At 39.7% G+C, this 15505-nt stretch overlaps 1 protein-coding gene across 8 annotated transcripts in view; it reads left to right on the forward strand.

Annotated features, from left to right (window-relative positions):
* Positions 1 to 15505, forward strand: part of LOC133132631 (teneurin-4-like) — a 208475-nt gene that overhangs the window by 81952 nt on the left and 111018 nt on the right. For 7 of the 8 annotated variants that reach the window (XM_061248188.1, XM_061248187.1, XM_061248181.1 and 4 more), the window contains 4 exons: positions 1611 to 1825; positions 3405 to 3615; positions 9244 to 9345; positions 11329 to 11523. In XM_061248188.1, the coding sequence (XP_061104172.1) occupies positions 1611 to 1825; positions 3405 to 3615; positions 9244 to 9345; positions 11329 to 11523 (723 nt within the window). The remainder of the gene's footprint in view (positions 1 to 1610; positions 1826 to 3404; positions 3616 to 9243; positions 9346 to 11328; positions 11524 to 15505) is intronic. The other variant, XM_061248186.1, reaches the window with a different exon arrangement.

The raw sequence follows: 15505 nt of genomic DNA on the forward strand, positions 1-15505 counted from the left end.
GCAAGCATAGAATACAATAAGTAATCGCATTGGCTACCAATAACATAATGCATAAAGCAAGTGATTACCGGCATGAACTGATACTACACAGTGCATTTGCTGATTGCTCTGCTGAGCTTGTGAAAGTGGCAGCAGGGAGCTTACGCTACACCTGTTCCAAGCGGTCAAGACTTCATTTTTGAAATGCATTTCCTGGGGCTCATTCCAGTCGCTTATTTTTCACCTCTTTTTTTCTTTTCCTACGACTGTCTCCACCCAATGGGAGAGGCGAGAAAACGAGGTGAGAAAAATAAGCTAGGAAAAAACAGAAAACACGAATTAGGCAAATGGCATGTCCTTGCTCCTTCCAATGTCAGTTCGAAGCCATGTCGGTTACGAACATGGCAGATGCGTGGCAGATGGGGAGAGGCAACTTTCCTCACTAACTTCTACTTCTAGCTCCTAGAAGGAACATTTAATGGGAAGTTGGCGGACCTTGATTGATTTCTAGGTCAGGAGCAAGGGAAAAAAAAGGTGAGAAATAAGTTCTTAGAATGAGCCACTGTTCTTGTTGAGAGCTGTTACTCATGAGCACCACTGCGTTTGGCTCCAGAATAGGTGTTTCAATGTAAGTTAATGGTAACAATATGGTAAAAATCCCAAGTTGTTTTCCACAAGAAAATGTTGTTGCAATCTGTATTTTTCTTCATCTAATGTCTCCCTATGTAACGTTTTTGTGTTATTACGGCAATGTAAGGCTTTGCACTTTATGGACGAATCAGGGACAGTTTGTGTCACTGCTGCGTCACTCTACCCCATATGCTTAGTGGACAAGCCACACTCAGTGGACCCATAAGGGCTTTTGGTTTCCCTACTGCATAGTCTCAGGCTCCAAAAACTGTACAATATGGCGGCACCCGAAAACTTGTCATCTGCGGTTTCAAAACACGGACGGTCTATGATGTCATAGGTGCTTTTTTTATTTACTATTATTCCATTTTTACGATCTACTCCCTACTGAATCCATGGTGTGGCAGTGGGGACAGGCCTCCAAATCCAAATTTGGAGGGAAGGGGAGAAAATGTAGGACATGTTAAAAGCTCACACACATCAGCATTCTCTTCCTGGTTTTAGTATCTAAAAGGCCCAAAAAACGTTCACTAAGAGCAGTGACGTTGGTTTTTGGAAACATCCCTAACCCCACCCCCAGATTCCCAATTCCCTTTCGACCTCCTGTGGTCAGCTATCTGGCTTAACATTTAGCAGCATCTGATAATTATGCAAAAACATCATGTGGGTAAAACACCTAATAAAATATGCATACTTATACCAAAATTGCTCAACTTGAATCGGCATGGAACAAAATACTGTGCCATACTGGAACAGTATTCAAAATACTGTTCCATACTGGAACAGTATTCAAAATACTGTTCCATACTGGAACTGAATTCAAAAGCTCCAGGATGATATGAAAAGTTCAGAACAACAATAAATATGCTTGTAGTTGTAATGTTTCAAAAAAGAGAGAATAAAGAAATCTCAAATGTGATACGCCAACCTTACACGTCTCTGTCCTGTTTATCCATGACACATTTATGTGTACTTCATATGAATTGTGTGCTGTGGTGCAGGCAAACTTGACAGCTGGTACCCAGATGACAGCTTCATAGACATGGGCGAGATTGATGTGGGGCGGAAGGTGGCTCAGGAGGTGCTTCCCGGAATTTTCTGGAGGTCCCAGGTGTATGTGGACCACCCCATGTACCTCAAGTTCAACATGTCCCTCGGCAAGGATGCCCTGGTGGGAATCTATGGGAGGAGAGGCCTGCCCCCCTCACACACACAGGTTGGAGCCCCCCCACGCAAGCATACAACACACATATGCACAGATGCATATCACATTACATTACATTGCACTTATTTAGCTGCAGGGGACAATCCCACCTGGAGCAATGTAGGGTCAAGGGCCTTGCTCAAGGGCTCAACAGCTGCATGGATCTTATTGTGGCTGCATCAAGGCTTGAACCACCAACCTTCCGGATACCAGTCATGTATTTTAGCACTAGGCTACAGGTTGACCTACATAAACACACACCAATATATACAGTATATAAAAACACATGCAGCCACATGCACAAATACACACATACACACTTACATAAGCACACATATGCACAAACAGACGCACATATACACATCAGCCTTTTCTGGAAAAGTGAGACTAATTGCTGTGGTATTTCAATATGATATGTCTGGTACAGTGTCTATAGTGTGTGTGCATCTCAAAACCAGATGGTCTCTTGAAGGCTGTCCACTTGTGAGGTACATGGAATAGGAGATGTACTGTACCAACATTTATTCTCACAAACTAATGTAAAGCTAATGTAAACTAATTGGGGCCTATGGACCAAAAGCAGTGCCAGATGCCCTTTTTCTTTGATGTTATAATTGGTACAAATATACTGCACATATGTGTGCCTAGCAGGAACGACAGTCCGTCTGGTTTCTCTTCATTACCATTTGCACTTAATACACACACGATCATTTCGCCTTAAGCCTAGCAAATGCAGACGCACGTTATTGGATACATGCAAGAGATCTTCATTACCTCCGGTCCAACCCATTATTGGATTTCACGCATTCAAAATCGCACAAATGATTAATTATATGTATTTGGGCGGATCTTTTCAATAAAAGCTCTGCTGATTCGCAGATTTGAACAGGGCCCAGGAGTACATCCCATCAATAATTTAAGCAGTTGAAAAAGACGGGCTTTTCCTGAATAGATTTCTGCCTGTAACACCGTGCTGGTTTCCCGAACCGGGAAAGGTTACCAGGCACAGATGGAAGGAAAACGAGCCTTGTCTCCTTGGTATTCAGCCAGCTGTCTCACACACAAACCAGTGTTGTTCCATAATAACTTTAAATTTATTTTGCCATAAATTGCACAGACATTGGAATAATTTAAAGCCTCCAAAGCAGAGGTGTTTACTATTTTGGGGATTTGGGAGACAACAAGATCTTACAAAATATAATTCTAGTATTTTTTAAATATGTGGCTCTTATAGAAATAGTATTGAAAAGACAATAGCTAAATATGTCTTGTATATTTTTGTTGAGTTTTGTTACATATGTCTGTGGGCCTGCCAAAAAGCAAATAAGGGCCTGTACAGGTATCTAAATGAATTATTGTTTGTGTAATCTAACAAAAAATAAAATATAAAATAAAATATATTCTGTAACTACACTCACAAATTATTGTTGTTTTCAAATATTGCCATATAAGTCTTTAAAATAATTTCTGTAAAAAATTGATATCTTCCAAAAAGTCAACACATTTGCCATGTATTACCGTGTAGCCTGTCTGTGTGAGGGAAATGTTCAGTCGTTTCTCTCTGATGCTCAGGTGTGCTTTGTGCCTACAGTTTGATTTTGTGGAGCTGCTGGACGGTAGAAGGCTGCTGGTACAGGAAGGGCGGGGCCTAGAGAGCTCTCAGGACCAGCATCGCGCACTGGTGCCCTTCTCCAGGCACGACACCGGATTCATCCAGTACATGGACTCTGGCATCTGGCACCTGGCTGTCTACAATGATGGGAAAGAAGCGGAGCATGTCTCCTTCATCACCACGGCAATAGGTAATAACCGGAACCGACCTTGTGTGTGTGTGTTTGTGTGCTTCTGGTCATGTGGACCCAAGTTGATTAGGTCAGCGTAGCTTTGGCGATTTCCCGTTTTGGAAATGGGTCATCTGAGCAATGCCCTTTAGGGAGGGAGGGAGAGGGTGAGGAAAGAGAGAGAGAGAGAGAGGGGGGGGGAGGGCTGAGAGAGAAAGGGAGAGGGTAAAAGAGAGGGATGTGTAGGAGTGAGAGGGAGATAGAAACAGAGGTTCAGTATTTTTCATCAGAGAAAAACAAAATGGCAGCTTCTGAGAATAAGGCCTGCTCTTTTGATTTCAGAGTGCTGCTTTGTTTGACATCCTTTTGTCCTGTCCTGCTGAGTAATAATAATAATAATAATAATAATAATAAACTTTATTTATAAAGCACATTTAAAACAACCATGGTTGACCAAAGTGCTGTACAAAACCAGGCAATAAAATTAAAGATAAAATGAAATAAAATTAGATAAAATGAAATAAAATGAAATAAAATGAAATAAAATGAAATAAAATGAAATAAAATGAAATGAAATGAAATGAAATGAAATGAAATGAATACATGTACATTATCTGGATGTAAGCATTGTTCCTGAAATTAGACGTTAAAGCAATAGGCAAAAACAGTTGTGCCAATTTTTCAAAACCATCAAAGCTTGCACCTTGGAAAAATAACACTAATTTGTTTTCCCTGAATCATATCAAAAGCATTACCTCTCTCTTACTCCATTAACCCTGTGCTATATGCTCTACTTGCAAGCTAAATAAAAATGTACCTGTAGTTTTCTTTCAGAAAATGATGGCAAAATAGAGGTTATACATCAAAAAAATGTCTTACCGCGACATGGCTCAGGTGTCGAGGTGTCCCTGAGCAAGACACTTAACCCCCAAATGCTCCTGACGAGCTGGTCGGGGCCTTGCATGGCAGCCAATCGCCATCGGTGTGTGAGTGTGTGTATGAATGGGTGAATGGAGAAGCATCAATTGTACAGCGCTTTGGATAAAGGCACTATATAAATGCCTGCCATTTACCATTTATTTATTTTGTTATGACAGATATGTATAAATATACCACATAGGAATGTTCTGCTTTCATGCAATTTTTGTATATGATGTAGAATGACTTTATAGAGCTTTCATATATAAATCTATATTAAAGCACTATTTATTCCATTTTTAATTTAAATGGGGGCATTTTGTTATTGTATGGTAGGGCCCACTTTACATAAGGTTATCATAATACCTGTGTAATTACAGTGTAACTACAATAGCAGTACAGTGAGTATAATGTGTGTGTACACATGGTACTTAAGCTTGATTTGCTACTGCTGCCAAAAAGAAGTCCCCTCAGTCACAATCATAAATGCACATTTGTTTCTCCTTATAAAATTTTAAAAGGATTTCATATTCAGATTTTTTTACTGTAAAAACTGTAAAAACAATGTGTCCATTTATAGTAGTTACACTGTACCTTCATTACAATAGTTACAGTTCACATACCTTTGTAGTTACAGTATAATTACAGTTACTTGAGCCACGTAATGTACAATAAAGGGAGACAGGAAAGGAATGTTCCTTCGGCTTCCTATTACGCATATCTTTTTAATAAGGGTCCTGGAGTGTTACCCACCTGCCCTCCTCCAGCAATGGTGCCACCCACTCCCATCAAAGTATGGCCAATCATAGCTGTTGGGCCGTTATGATTTTTCAGTCACCAGCAGACAGATCCTCCGCCCTCTCTACCCCCCTGCAGGCCTTGGCATTCCTTCAGCCTAGCTCGGTGTCCATGTCAGCCTCCGCTTTCTCCTTGCGGCTCAGGCACTTTCCGGCTCAGTATTCCTGGTATATCTGTTAATTTGTTTGTTCCGGCATAGACAGAGCTCCTGTGCCTCTCCCTCATCTGTGGTCTATGGTCATAGTTAAAAAACAGCCGGCAAAGAAAAATAACAACGAACTGAGGGAGAAGCACTTAATTAGAACAAGCCTTGCAGCCTTGTTTTCGTGGAGGAAAATATAGAAAAGCAGAGATAGAAAAGTCACCTCACATCTTCCATGGGGTAAGAGGCTATTGTGCAGAATCTTGGGTTGTAATTAATTTGAAGCCTTGGGTTTTAATGAACTTCCACGTGCTGAGAAGTTGGATTTCGGGAAGCTTTGCTAGTTCAGACAAGTAATTCGCACTGTTGTGGTGGAATTTCCTAGAGACCTGATGTTCACAAAAGGAGGTTCTTGTTTCTTGTCTGTAATAATCAAAACTTACAATGGAGAGCTGGTTTCCTGCCAAAATTACTACAAAGTGTAGTCAATGTAAAGCAATTAAGCACTTAGATTAGAGATTTGTTGTGCCTTATGTAATGCCGCTTGAGCGTGTTCAAATGGTTGTTTGTTCAGCATTACCTTTTCACAAGTGGCTGTCAAACAAGCAGGAGGGGTCAGCGGAATGGGCTTACATGTTGAAATATTGTAAATGTGAGGCCTTATTACCATGAATTTCCTCATTGTGTAGTTACTGTGATAATATGTCATTCACAGTAAGAATGTCCAATGATACTATCTATAGTGGGTCTCCAGAGTAAATTCTCAGGAGGATGCCTCAAGCATGCACACTTTCAAATTCACTCACATAAGCATGCACTCACATGCATCACATGCATAGTCCTTATATTGTGGAGCAAATCATAATCAATCAGGGACATTGTCAGAAATGATACCGGGGTAAGAAGTCTTGCAATCGTATTTTGTGTGGTGATAGAATCTATGCAGGAAGACCCTGCATGTTAAGACGCACGCCATAAAACATGGTGTTTGTTGTTTCATGGCAGATACAGTGGAATTCACAATGGGAATAGCGTCTGTGCGATTGTATTTCTAAGAGGGAAATCAAACGGCAGACCCCTGCAGATCTGGGACTTCTTCTTTCTCTTCCTACCAGCTCTGAGCTCAGATACGTGCTTCCCCTTGGTAGACACTCCTCTCAGTTTGCATCAGAGCCCCTCCGTTTTGCCACTTGATGCTGCAGTATGCTTTTGTCTGTGGTTGCATGTGTGAAAGAGAGATGGGAAAGTATCTCTGCTTGACCCTCACAAAAATGCAGTCATGCATGTGTGAACGCACACACACACACACACACACACACACACACATGCACGCACATAGACACCATACCCATGTCTTTGTCATGGTCGTTCACATTTGATCATTAGTTCTCCCTCTATTTTTCACCTTCTCTCAGTTTCTGTTTCTCTTTCTATTTCCTTCGATCTCTCTCCTATCACATTGTCAGCAATGATTGGCTCTCCTGAGGAAAGAAAACGGTCACTGCTCATGTAACTAACCTCTATCGGACAGAAATGCTGCTTTGTTCCGCGAGCGCTTGCTAGGAGCAGGTGTGTCTCTTGGCATGTGACAAGAGAAAACCAGTTTCACTGTTATTTAATGCTGAATTCTGAGACACCAAAGGTGGCTTTATTTTACTTATGCTTGTGATAGTCTTCTTTTCCTGTCTTGCATCCACTGTAGATTTTTTTATTTTCAGCCATGGTTCGAAAAAAGTGCTTTTGACTTTGGAGCTGAAAGCCGAGAGGCAGAAAGATTGTCGCTGTAAAATGGAATAGCATTTCTCTTGCATGCTGTTTTTAACCATTTTGAGACCAGTACAGTTCATGTACATCATTGGTTACAATGTTAGATTAGTGACATTAATAACAAGGAAAAAATAGTTTTTCATATGGTTGTAAGGTTTTGTTAGTAGCACATTTAAAAAAAAAATGTCAGGGATCTGAAGGACTGTATTCTGATTTTTAGGGGTTGAAGCTCGAAGTGCAGAACCCTATGGTTTTTTAAAGGGTTCAAGTATGTTGTGCTAGAACACTATTCTTTTTGTTCTGTTTTAGGGGTCCAAGCACGTAGTGATGTAACCAAGCACGTAGTGTTTTTTAGCCCATTTTGGTCAAGAATCAATACAATTTGTCCGTGATATGTCAATCAACAGCTGTAACTAATTAATGCTTTGTCCGATCATCACGAAACTTGGCAAAAATGTGCAATAGTTGCACCTGGGGGCAGTAGTTTAACCAATAGGTTGCACTGTTAGAGAAATACATATATAAAATGTATTCCTCAATTACGTACTTTACCGATCAAATTGGAACATTACCATTGGCATCATTTACACAGGGGACATGGGGGACGTGCCCAATATCTTAAAAAGCCTTATCCGTCCCCTGCAATGTTCAGCCCATATTCAAACTTGGTCAGATGTGCAGTGCCTCTTGCCCCTCTCTCCCAATCTAGGCTACAGAAGCTAAAAGCAAACTAGTTGCTTTCACTTCCTGATTTCAACAGCTAAACATGAACACGGCGCAAGAACATTACCAATCCAGCATCAATGCCATTATCAAACAGCATTAGAGTATATTATATACTTCCAATTAAACAAACATATCAGCTTCATGGTGACTCACTTAAAATAAAAATGACTGCAGCCTCCGAACATGACAAATAGTGCAGAGAATGTATTCCAAACACAATAAACTAAATTATCTGTCATAATTTCTTTGAAAGCAGTAGGCCATTTTCTTATTTTTTGATATGCAATGACTTTGCAATGATATTTCAAGTGTTTCAAATGTCAATTATTTATTTTATTTTTTATAATATGATGAGATGGCAGAATGCTGTAGTTACCTGAGCTAGTTTTGGTGGTGTAAATGTCTGCTAGTTCGGATTTCTAGTCTAGATGGTTGGGATCCCTAACTCACTAACGACCAAAGAAAGAGGTCAAAGGAGTGACATACAATGAAAAGCAAAAGTGGATCTGAATTTGTAGTTATTGAAATTATTTGATATTATTATTGTTAAACATGCCCTTTATTTACATCCAATGCGTGTTATTGCCTGCGTGTCATTACTGGTCAGCCCATGGCTTTTTGAAGAACATTCATCAAGTGATAAACATTGTATTCTTACTGTACTGTAACAATGAAAAGTTCACTGGTAGCCCAATGCAAGCGATATATTTGTTATTAGGAGAAGGAGCAGTCGCCTATTGACATGATCATAGCCTAGATGTTTTAAGAAAATTAAGTTTTTATAAACTTGCGATCACATTGTAAAATCTTCTCCTCATTCAGTTTTTTTTTGGGGTAGGTGAAGGTGCCTCATAACCATAAATATGACAGGCTAGCTCTGCCACTGGTGAGGGGTGAATGTGTGCGCTCAGTAAGATTTGCTATATACTGATACTGGAGTGTTTTCAGATTTTACTGGCATCTGGAGAGAGTATTTCATACTGGTATTTGACCCAGCTCTGGTTGTTCAAGTAATGGGTAAGCTCTCCCTAGACAGCAAGGAAATGTTGAATCTGCATTGAACATTAGATGAGGCATTGATTCAATGTTGACATCTGATGTTGATTCAACATCCAGATTCCCATAGAAATAATGTAAGGCCTTGAAATCTAATCAAAATTTATTGCAACAAAGGAAATCAACATAATTGGCCTAAAATCAATTTATATTCAATGTTTACTTCATTTCAGTCATTTATTGGCAGGTACTGGTTCTGTCGGACACTAATTCAGCATGTCCCCTTCCTGTAATTTCCCCAGACTCCATTGATGACTGTCCCAGTAACTGCTTCGGGAATGGCGACTGTGTTTCGGGGACCTGCCACTGCTTTCCTGGCTTCCGAGGAGCAGACTGTGGCAGAGGTGAGCTTTTGTTATTCATTCTCTTCCCTCTCTCTTTCCTTTTCTCTTCATCTGCACCTCCTTGTTTTCCCCTCCTTGTACTGGCTTTGCTCTTCGTTCCCAAATACCGCCCTTAAAGCAGAGCAGGATCCTGTTCTGCTAGCCCTTGTTCCATATGCATTAGTTGTACTGTATATTATGTAAATAACATAAATTCAAACACTGTTTATTCAACGTACTGAAGAAGCTCTTTAGAGACAGGTTCTACCAGCTATTTTCACCATTTTAAATTCAGCTGAATTAAATTACTATTTACTTATTTATTTTTTATTTTAGTGGAACAGTTTTGGCATACTGTGTGCCCTGAAATCAGCAAAGTAGTTGTACACTGTATCTGTCCTCTGTTGATAATTTCCAATGCTCAAAATAACATATTCTATCCTCTCAGGAATCAAACTCTGTGCCTCCAACTTGTTTGCTCAAAAGAGCCTGCTGTACATTCAGCACATGGAATGATGCTTTAGATATCTTTCATGTGTTCTTCCGTATCTTTTGGGGAAAGAGCCCCTGGCTAATGCAAGCCAGACTGTCGTCTTTTTTGAAAATGTCACTTGAAAAGCACCTAGAAGCATATGAAGGTGCTGCTCATATTATTTTGTGTCTCTGGCCCCTTTGAAGTCCTTGGTGAGCTGTCGGTTGCTCGACAGATGATCAACGCTCATTGATCGCCTTACAGTTCAGCAGTTGTGGTCATCAAATCTAGACAGCCATTTTTCTCAAATCTGCGCTCCAATCCTTTGAGTCTCCCACACCGGTCTTAATCCTTGTCAGTTTTTTTTTGTATGCTCAACACATCTAAATAGACACAATATCAGATCTCCGCAGGGGGCCAAGTCTTCTCTTATTTTCTCAAAAAGCAATGAAGATCCATCAAATCCACATGAGACCATCTTTGAACCTCCCCAAAGACTGCTTTGCCATGGAAACAAATACATAAATGAACCAATGCAAAATCAAAATGCCAGATAATGGCAGATTTTTAAAATCTGAATAGAAATCATTCACTGTTAAAAAACAGATTATTATATGAGGGAGAAATACACATTATTGCCATTTGGCAGATACAAGTATTTTTACTAACAAACAAATCGCATGAGGTGTACTTTTTTTGGTCATCCCCAATTTGCTTATGCAATAATCATTTAATTTCTTGTGCGAAGTAACATAAAGATTGTTGTTTCTGAAGGTATCTTGTAAACCATAGGAGTAGACCAGCAGCACATCATAAACTGTAATGTAGTTAAGGATTTTGGTAGCACCAATCCAACTGAGCATAATTTATTAAAGATGCAGAAGCACAGATATTCAATCAACTTGGATTTACAGTAATCGGATCAACATTAGATTTTTGACTTGCAGCTAAATACTGTCTGTTAGTCAATGTGCTAGATCTGTATTTGGTTGTGTTTTGTGAGTGAATGATAATGGTAACTAAGACTCTCTTCTTAATTGTGAGGTCAAAGTTATGGTAAATTGTTGATTGAATCCATCCGTTCTTTGTGTTGGCTATTCTCGTTCTGAAATTCTGACAATGCCCAAACAAAAATAGACTTTTAAACATCACGTTTTTAGAAAAGTTTTATGAAGAAAAGGGGGTGACTAAACTAACAAAACTATGCAAAACGTAACTACCTGCTTCAGAAATAGAAAACTTCAGAAAATTTGTGCATGATGGAGATAACGTCATTTTAATGATACAGTAATTAGACTAGCTTACTTGCTCGCAAATACCAAGGCTAGTAATGATGAAATTACAGCGTGAAGGTGGCAACTGGCAAGTCCTACTGACCTACTTCATAGTTTTTTAACGGATATATGACATAAAAACTAACTCTTATTTCCCTCTTTATATTTGATAGAATTTCCATAACAAATAAAGAAAAAATAAAATACAATTAGCACTTCTTGACTCTTTTGTCCTTGTCTTCCTGTGCCTCCCCCAAGCCTCATGCCCTGTACTGTGTAGCGGGAACGGACAGTACCTGAAGGGGAGGTGTGTGTGCCACAGTGGGTGGAAGGGCGTGGAGTGCGATGTGCCCACCAACCAGTGCATCGATGTCACCTGCAGCAGCCACGGTACCTGCATCGTGGGAACCTGCATCTGCAACCCTGGATACAAGGGAGAAAACTGCGAGGAAGGTGACTATGGCCCGCATTTGGGCACCTCACATAGATAATGAGCTGGTTAGCAAATGAGTTACAGTGCAGTCCGTAAATACAGTGGTTCAGTCTTTTAATTCACCTGACTAATCAGAAACGGGGGAGACTATGTATAAAAAGAGATGTAATCCTTCACAGAACACCTGATATGGATGTAAATACCCTCAAATAAAAGGTGACAATCTGCACATTAACCTAAGTAAAAAAAAAATTGTTTCAAATTTGTTTACAGACTGCACTGTAAACCTGGGTTAATTGTAACACCACCAAAATTCCAACTGACTGTTTTGAAAGACATGTCTAAACTATTATCTATGCATTTCATCATCGAATTCCAGTATTCAGCAGAAAAGATTTATTTCACAGTGTAGTATATTTATAACATGCTTTGTTGAACGCTCGCAGGGCTCCACAGGGATGTTTTCTCATTTCTGGCATGGTTATTCACAAAAGCATTTGGCCCACGTCTTGTGGATACTGTTCTCATGATAGAAATTTATTTTCCAGTCTGGTTTGTTTCAGAACCCAGTTCATTTATTAATTGGAATATACTATGGGTCTGCTAATATTCTTCACGTTACTGATATATCATTTCCACATAGTTCAGTTACCTTTGTTCATAACATTTAAAAACATTAAATTTATAGTCTGGAAAAGGCCATCTTCAAAGCCATGTCAAGTTAAGTAATAACTTCAGCTTTGTATGTTAGATGTAAATCGTTCATCTGTCTGGCCCATAATACTTGTGGAATTATCTGAAAAGGTATTGCATTACACAAACAATGAGCATCTGTTCACCCCAGTCAAGCACAAAGTATTGGTGGTGGGTATTCCAGAATTCCAGGTCATCCATCTTGATCGATTTCCACCATTTTCCCACCACATTGAACAAAACAGCCGATTTGAGTCCTGCCGTTTCGCCATTAACGACACAAAACTATTCCTTTGTCATTGGAAATCCCATAAGCTCGATTCTGGCCAAAGTAGAGGGGGGAAAGCATGACTTTCCCAGTCCCCTTGCTGAAGGGATAAGAAGTGCTGAGATAAGATTGAAGTAGCTATTGTCTATGACAGCTCTTGAAGGGGCACGTTTCTAGATGAAAAATGGGCCTTTGGAGTATGACAAATGGGGGTTCCTGACACCCCGTAGACTGTCTTTCTATTTTGGGTCTGATGTGGGCCATAAAGAGGGGAGGAGAGCGTGGGCAAAGGCCCCTTTAAGGTTTGTACCTTTTTTTCCCACCGACCTTCGGTTGTAATGATTAATTGCCAGGAGAGACATTCCTGTCAGTTAGCCAGTGATCTTTGCGCCTTGAGCCCAAACCATCTGCTTGGAGATGAGAAGTCCCGCCTTCGGCATTATAGTGCTCTACCAATTTGTGTTATAGTAAAGAGGAGTTGCCATGGTTTGGCCACCACTGCCTGTTGTGTCCAGCTTGGCATTCACTGGCTGTCTGAAAATGGGTGTTGTTGTTATTGTAGTTCGTATGGAAGGACATCGCATTTGCCAGCCTGTATATGATGAGTGTCTTCAGTGGTAACGCTGAAGGAATGATCGTCATGCATATTTCTACAAACACCCCAGCACTACCTATTAAACTGTTGCCATGCTCATTCTCACTAATAGGTCCATGGTGCCTTTTTGGATCACAGTCTATAGTCTATAGTCTGATATGATTGCATCTTGAATATTTCTAGTCTGTCCCTTATTTTTTATGTTTTGAGTTTAGATAAGAAATATTCCCTCTCTTTTCAGATAGTGTTTTATTTTGTTTTAACCACACAGCATTGCAGCTAAGATGCAACCACCAGCTCGGTTTTTCCTCTTGTGAAGAGAGAGGCTCCAGAATTATTGGCACCCTTGTTAGATATGCACAAAAAATGCTGTAAACTAAAATAATAATACAGTTATTGGAATAAGCTTTGATTTCCCAACATGTAAAGCAGTGTGCTTTATTAATGATTCAGTTGAATCAACCAAAGTCTTAAATGTTTCAAATAAAAAATGTATTTACCCAAAAATCTGGTTCCACAATTATTTGCACCCATGGTTTAATACTTTGTGCAAACACCCCTGGCAAACACCCCTGGATAAGTTTAGAAAACACAGTTGGAGGTATTTTTGACCATTCCTCCTTGAAGAACTTTTCAGAATCATTAATATCGTTTGGATACCCCCCTCTTCAGTTCAGATCACAGGTTTTTATTGGGATCTAAGTCTGGTGACTGAGATGGCCATTGCAGAACCTGGTTGTTGTTTTAACCATTTCTGTGTGGATTGTGTATGTATGCTTGGAGTCATTGTCCTGCTGGACAATCTACCTACAACCAAGTTTCCGCTCCCTAGCAGAGGCAATAAGATTTTCTGCCAAGATTTCCTGGTACTCCATTGCGCATTGGACCACTGACAGCAAAACATCTCCAAATCAATAATGACCCACCGCCATATTTGACAGTAGGTATGAGGTGCATGGATTCCTTTTTGCCTTTTTGCCTTTTTGCAACATGTTGATGGTGTCTATGGCCAATTTTGGTCTCATAGGTCTATAGCACTCTTTTCCTGTCATAATTCCAAAGAATTGCAGATGCTTGGTTTTATTAATTGTGCTCACTAAGGACTGTCTTTGATCCACCCTTCCAAAGAGCTTGTTGGCATGGAGGTGCCATTTTATGTTTTTTGTTTTTTTTTACTTGGTGACCCCAAAACACAACCAGTCTCTGCAATTCTTAAAATGCAATCATAAGGTTACTTGGGTCTCCCTCACCATCTTCTTTACCTTCTGTTGGGATAATATGCCCTTGCGTCTTCTTCCTGGCAAATTTGTAACCATTCCATATGTTTTCTGCCTTTTTAATATTGCCCTTACAGTGCTAAGAAGCATGTTTAACCGTTGATGTATTTTTTAGTATCCATTACCTGACTTGTGTTCGTCAATTACCATCTGGGTCTTCTGAATTTACAGTTCTTTGGCTTTTCCCATGCTGATAGTTGACAAAGGGATTTTTGTATACTCTTGTAAAACAGGAAGTGATTGGGTTTTCAGAAAAAATTAGTTTACGAAATAAAAAACATTGAAATATTCAAAGATAAGTATATACTTCCCATATGTTTTAACATGAAATATAGATCATGATCCATGTTGTTTATTATATGAAGCCATTATATGTAACCATATAATTCTGGAACCCACTGTATATACTCCAATGCGATTTCTGGTTACTGTTGTAGTACTAAGGGGAGCACAGGCCACACTTTGTTGTTACTCTTGGTTCCACTTTGTGTTCTTAAGGTTATTCTAAAGAAAGTGGGACCATGTTGTGGAGGATTCCACTTCAAAACATTGTGATCCTTGACTTTTCATGGGCTCAGAGAACCAAGTTTTCTTCAGTTGTTGTCCTGTCTGTGTTGTATATGGGTGTGCGGGTTTTTACTCCTCAGTACTCCAGATCCATCATTCAGCTGCTGTCCCCCTGTGGAACAGAAGGGTCCCGCTCTGTTGGAATGCGTAATAATTTTAATGGTAGTAATGGATTAGTAATGTCTAATAGTAATGGCTTTCATGATTTCAAAGCTCTGTACAGTGAAGAAGGGAGGCTCGTCTTAACCTCCAGCATGTTTAACATCTGGGTGATATACGAAAGCCATTTTGTTTCAGAAGACTCAGCACTCATCAGCTGAGGTGGAGAGGGAGAGAATTACAGAGCTGATTAAACTGTGGGATGATTAAATGGGAAGATTGAGAGAAGAAAACTTGGGATTTTTTTCAAAGCCATAGAACTCCCTCATCAATGCAATAGGTGCTGCGGGACATTTAAAAGATAATCAAAGGCGAAAGAGTAGTACAAAAAACTAGTGGAACCATTTTCTTTTTTAATGTCAGTGCAATCTGATGAGGAAACAACAGTTTAACAACCAAGCAACATAAAAATAAAAGAAAAAGTGAGAATAAAAAAGAAAACA

Source organism: Conger conger, chromosome 7, assembly GCF_963514075.1.
Source record: "Conger conger chromosome 7, fConCon1.1, whole genome shotgun sequence".
NCBI lineage: Eukaryota > Metazoa > Chordata > Actinopteri > Anguilliformes > Congridae > Conger > Conger conger.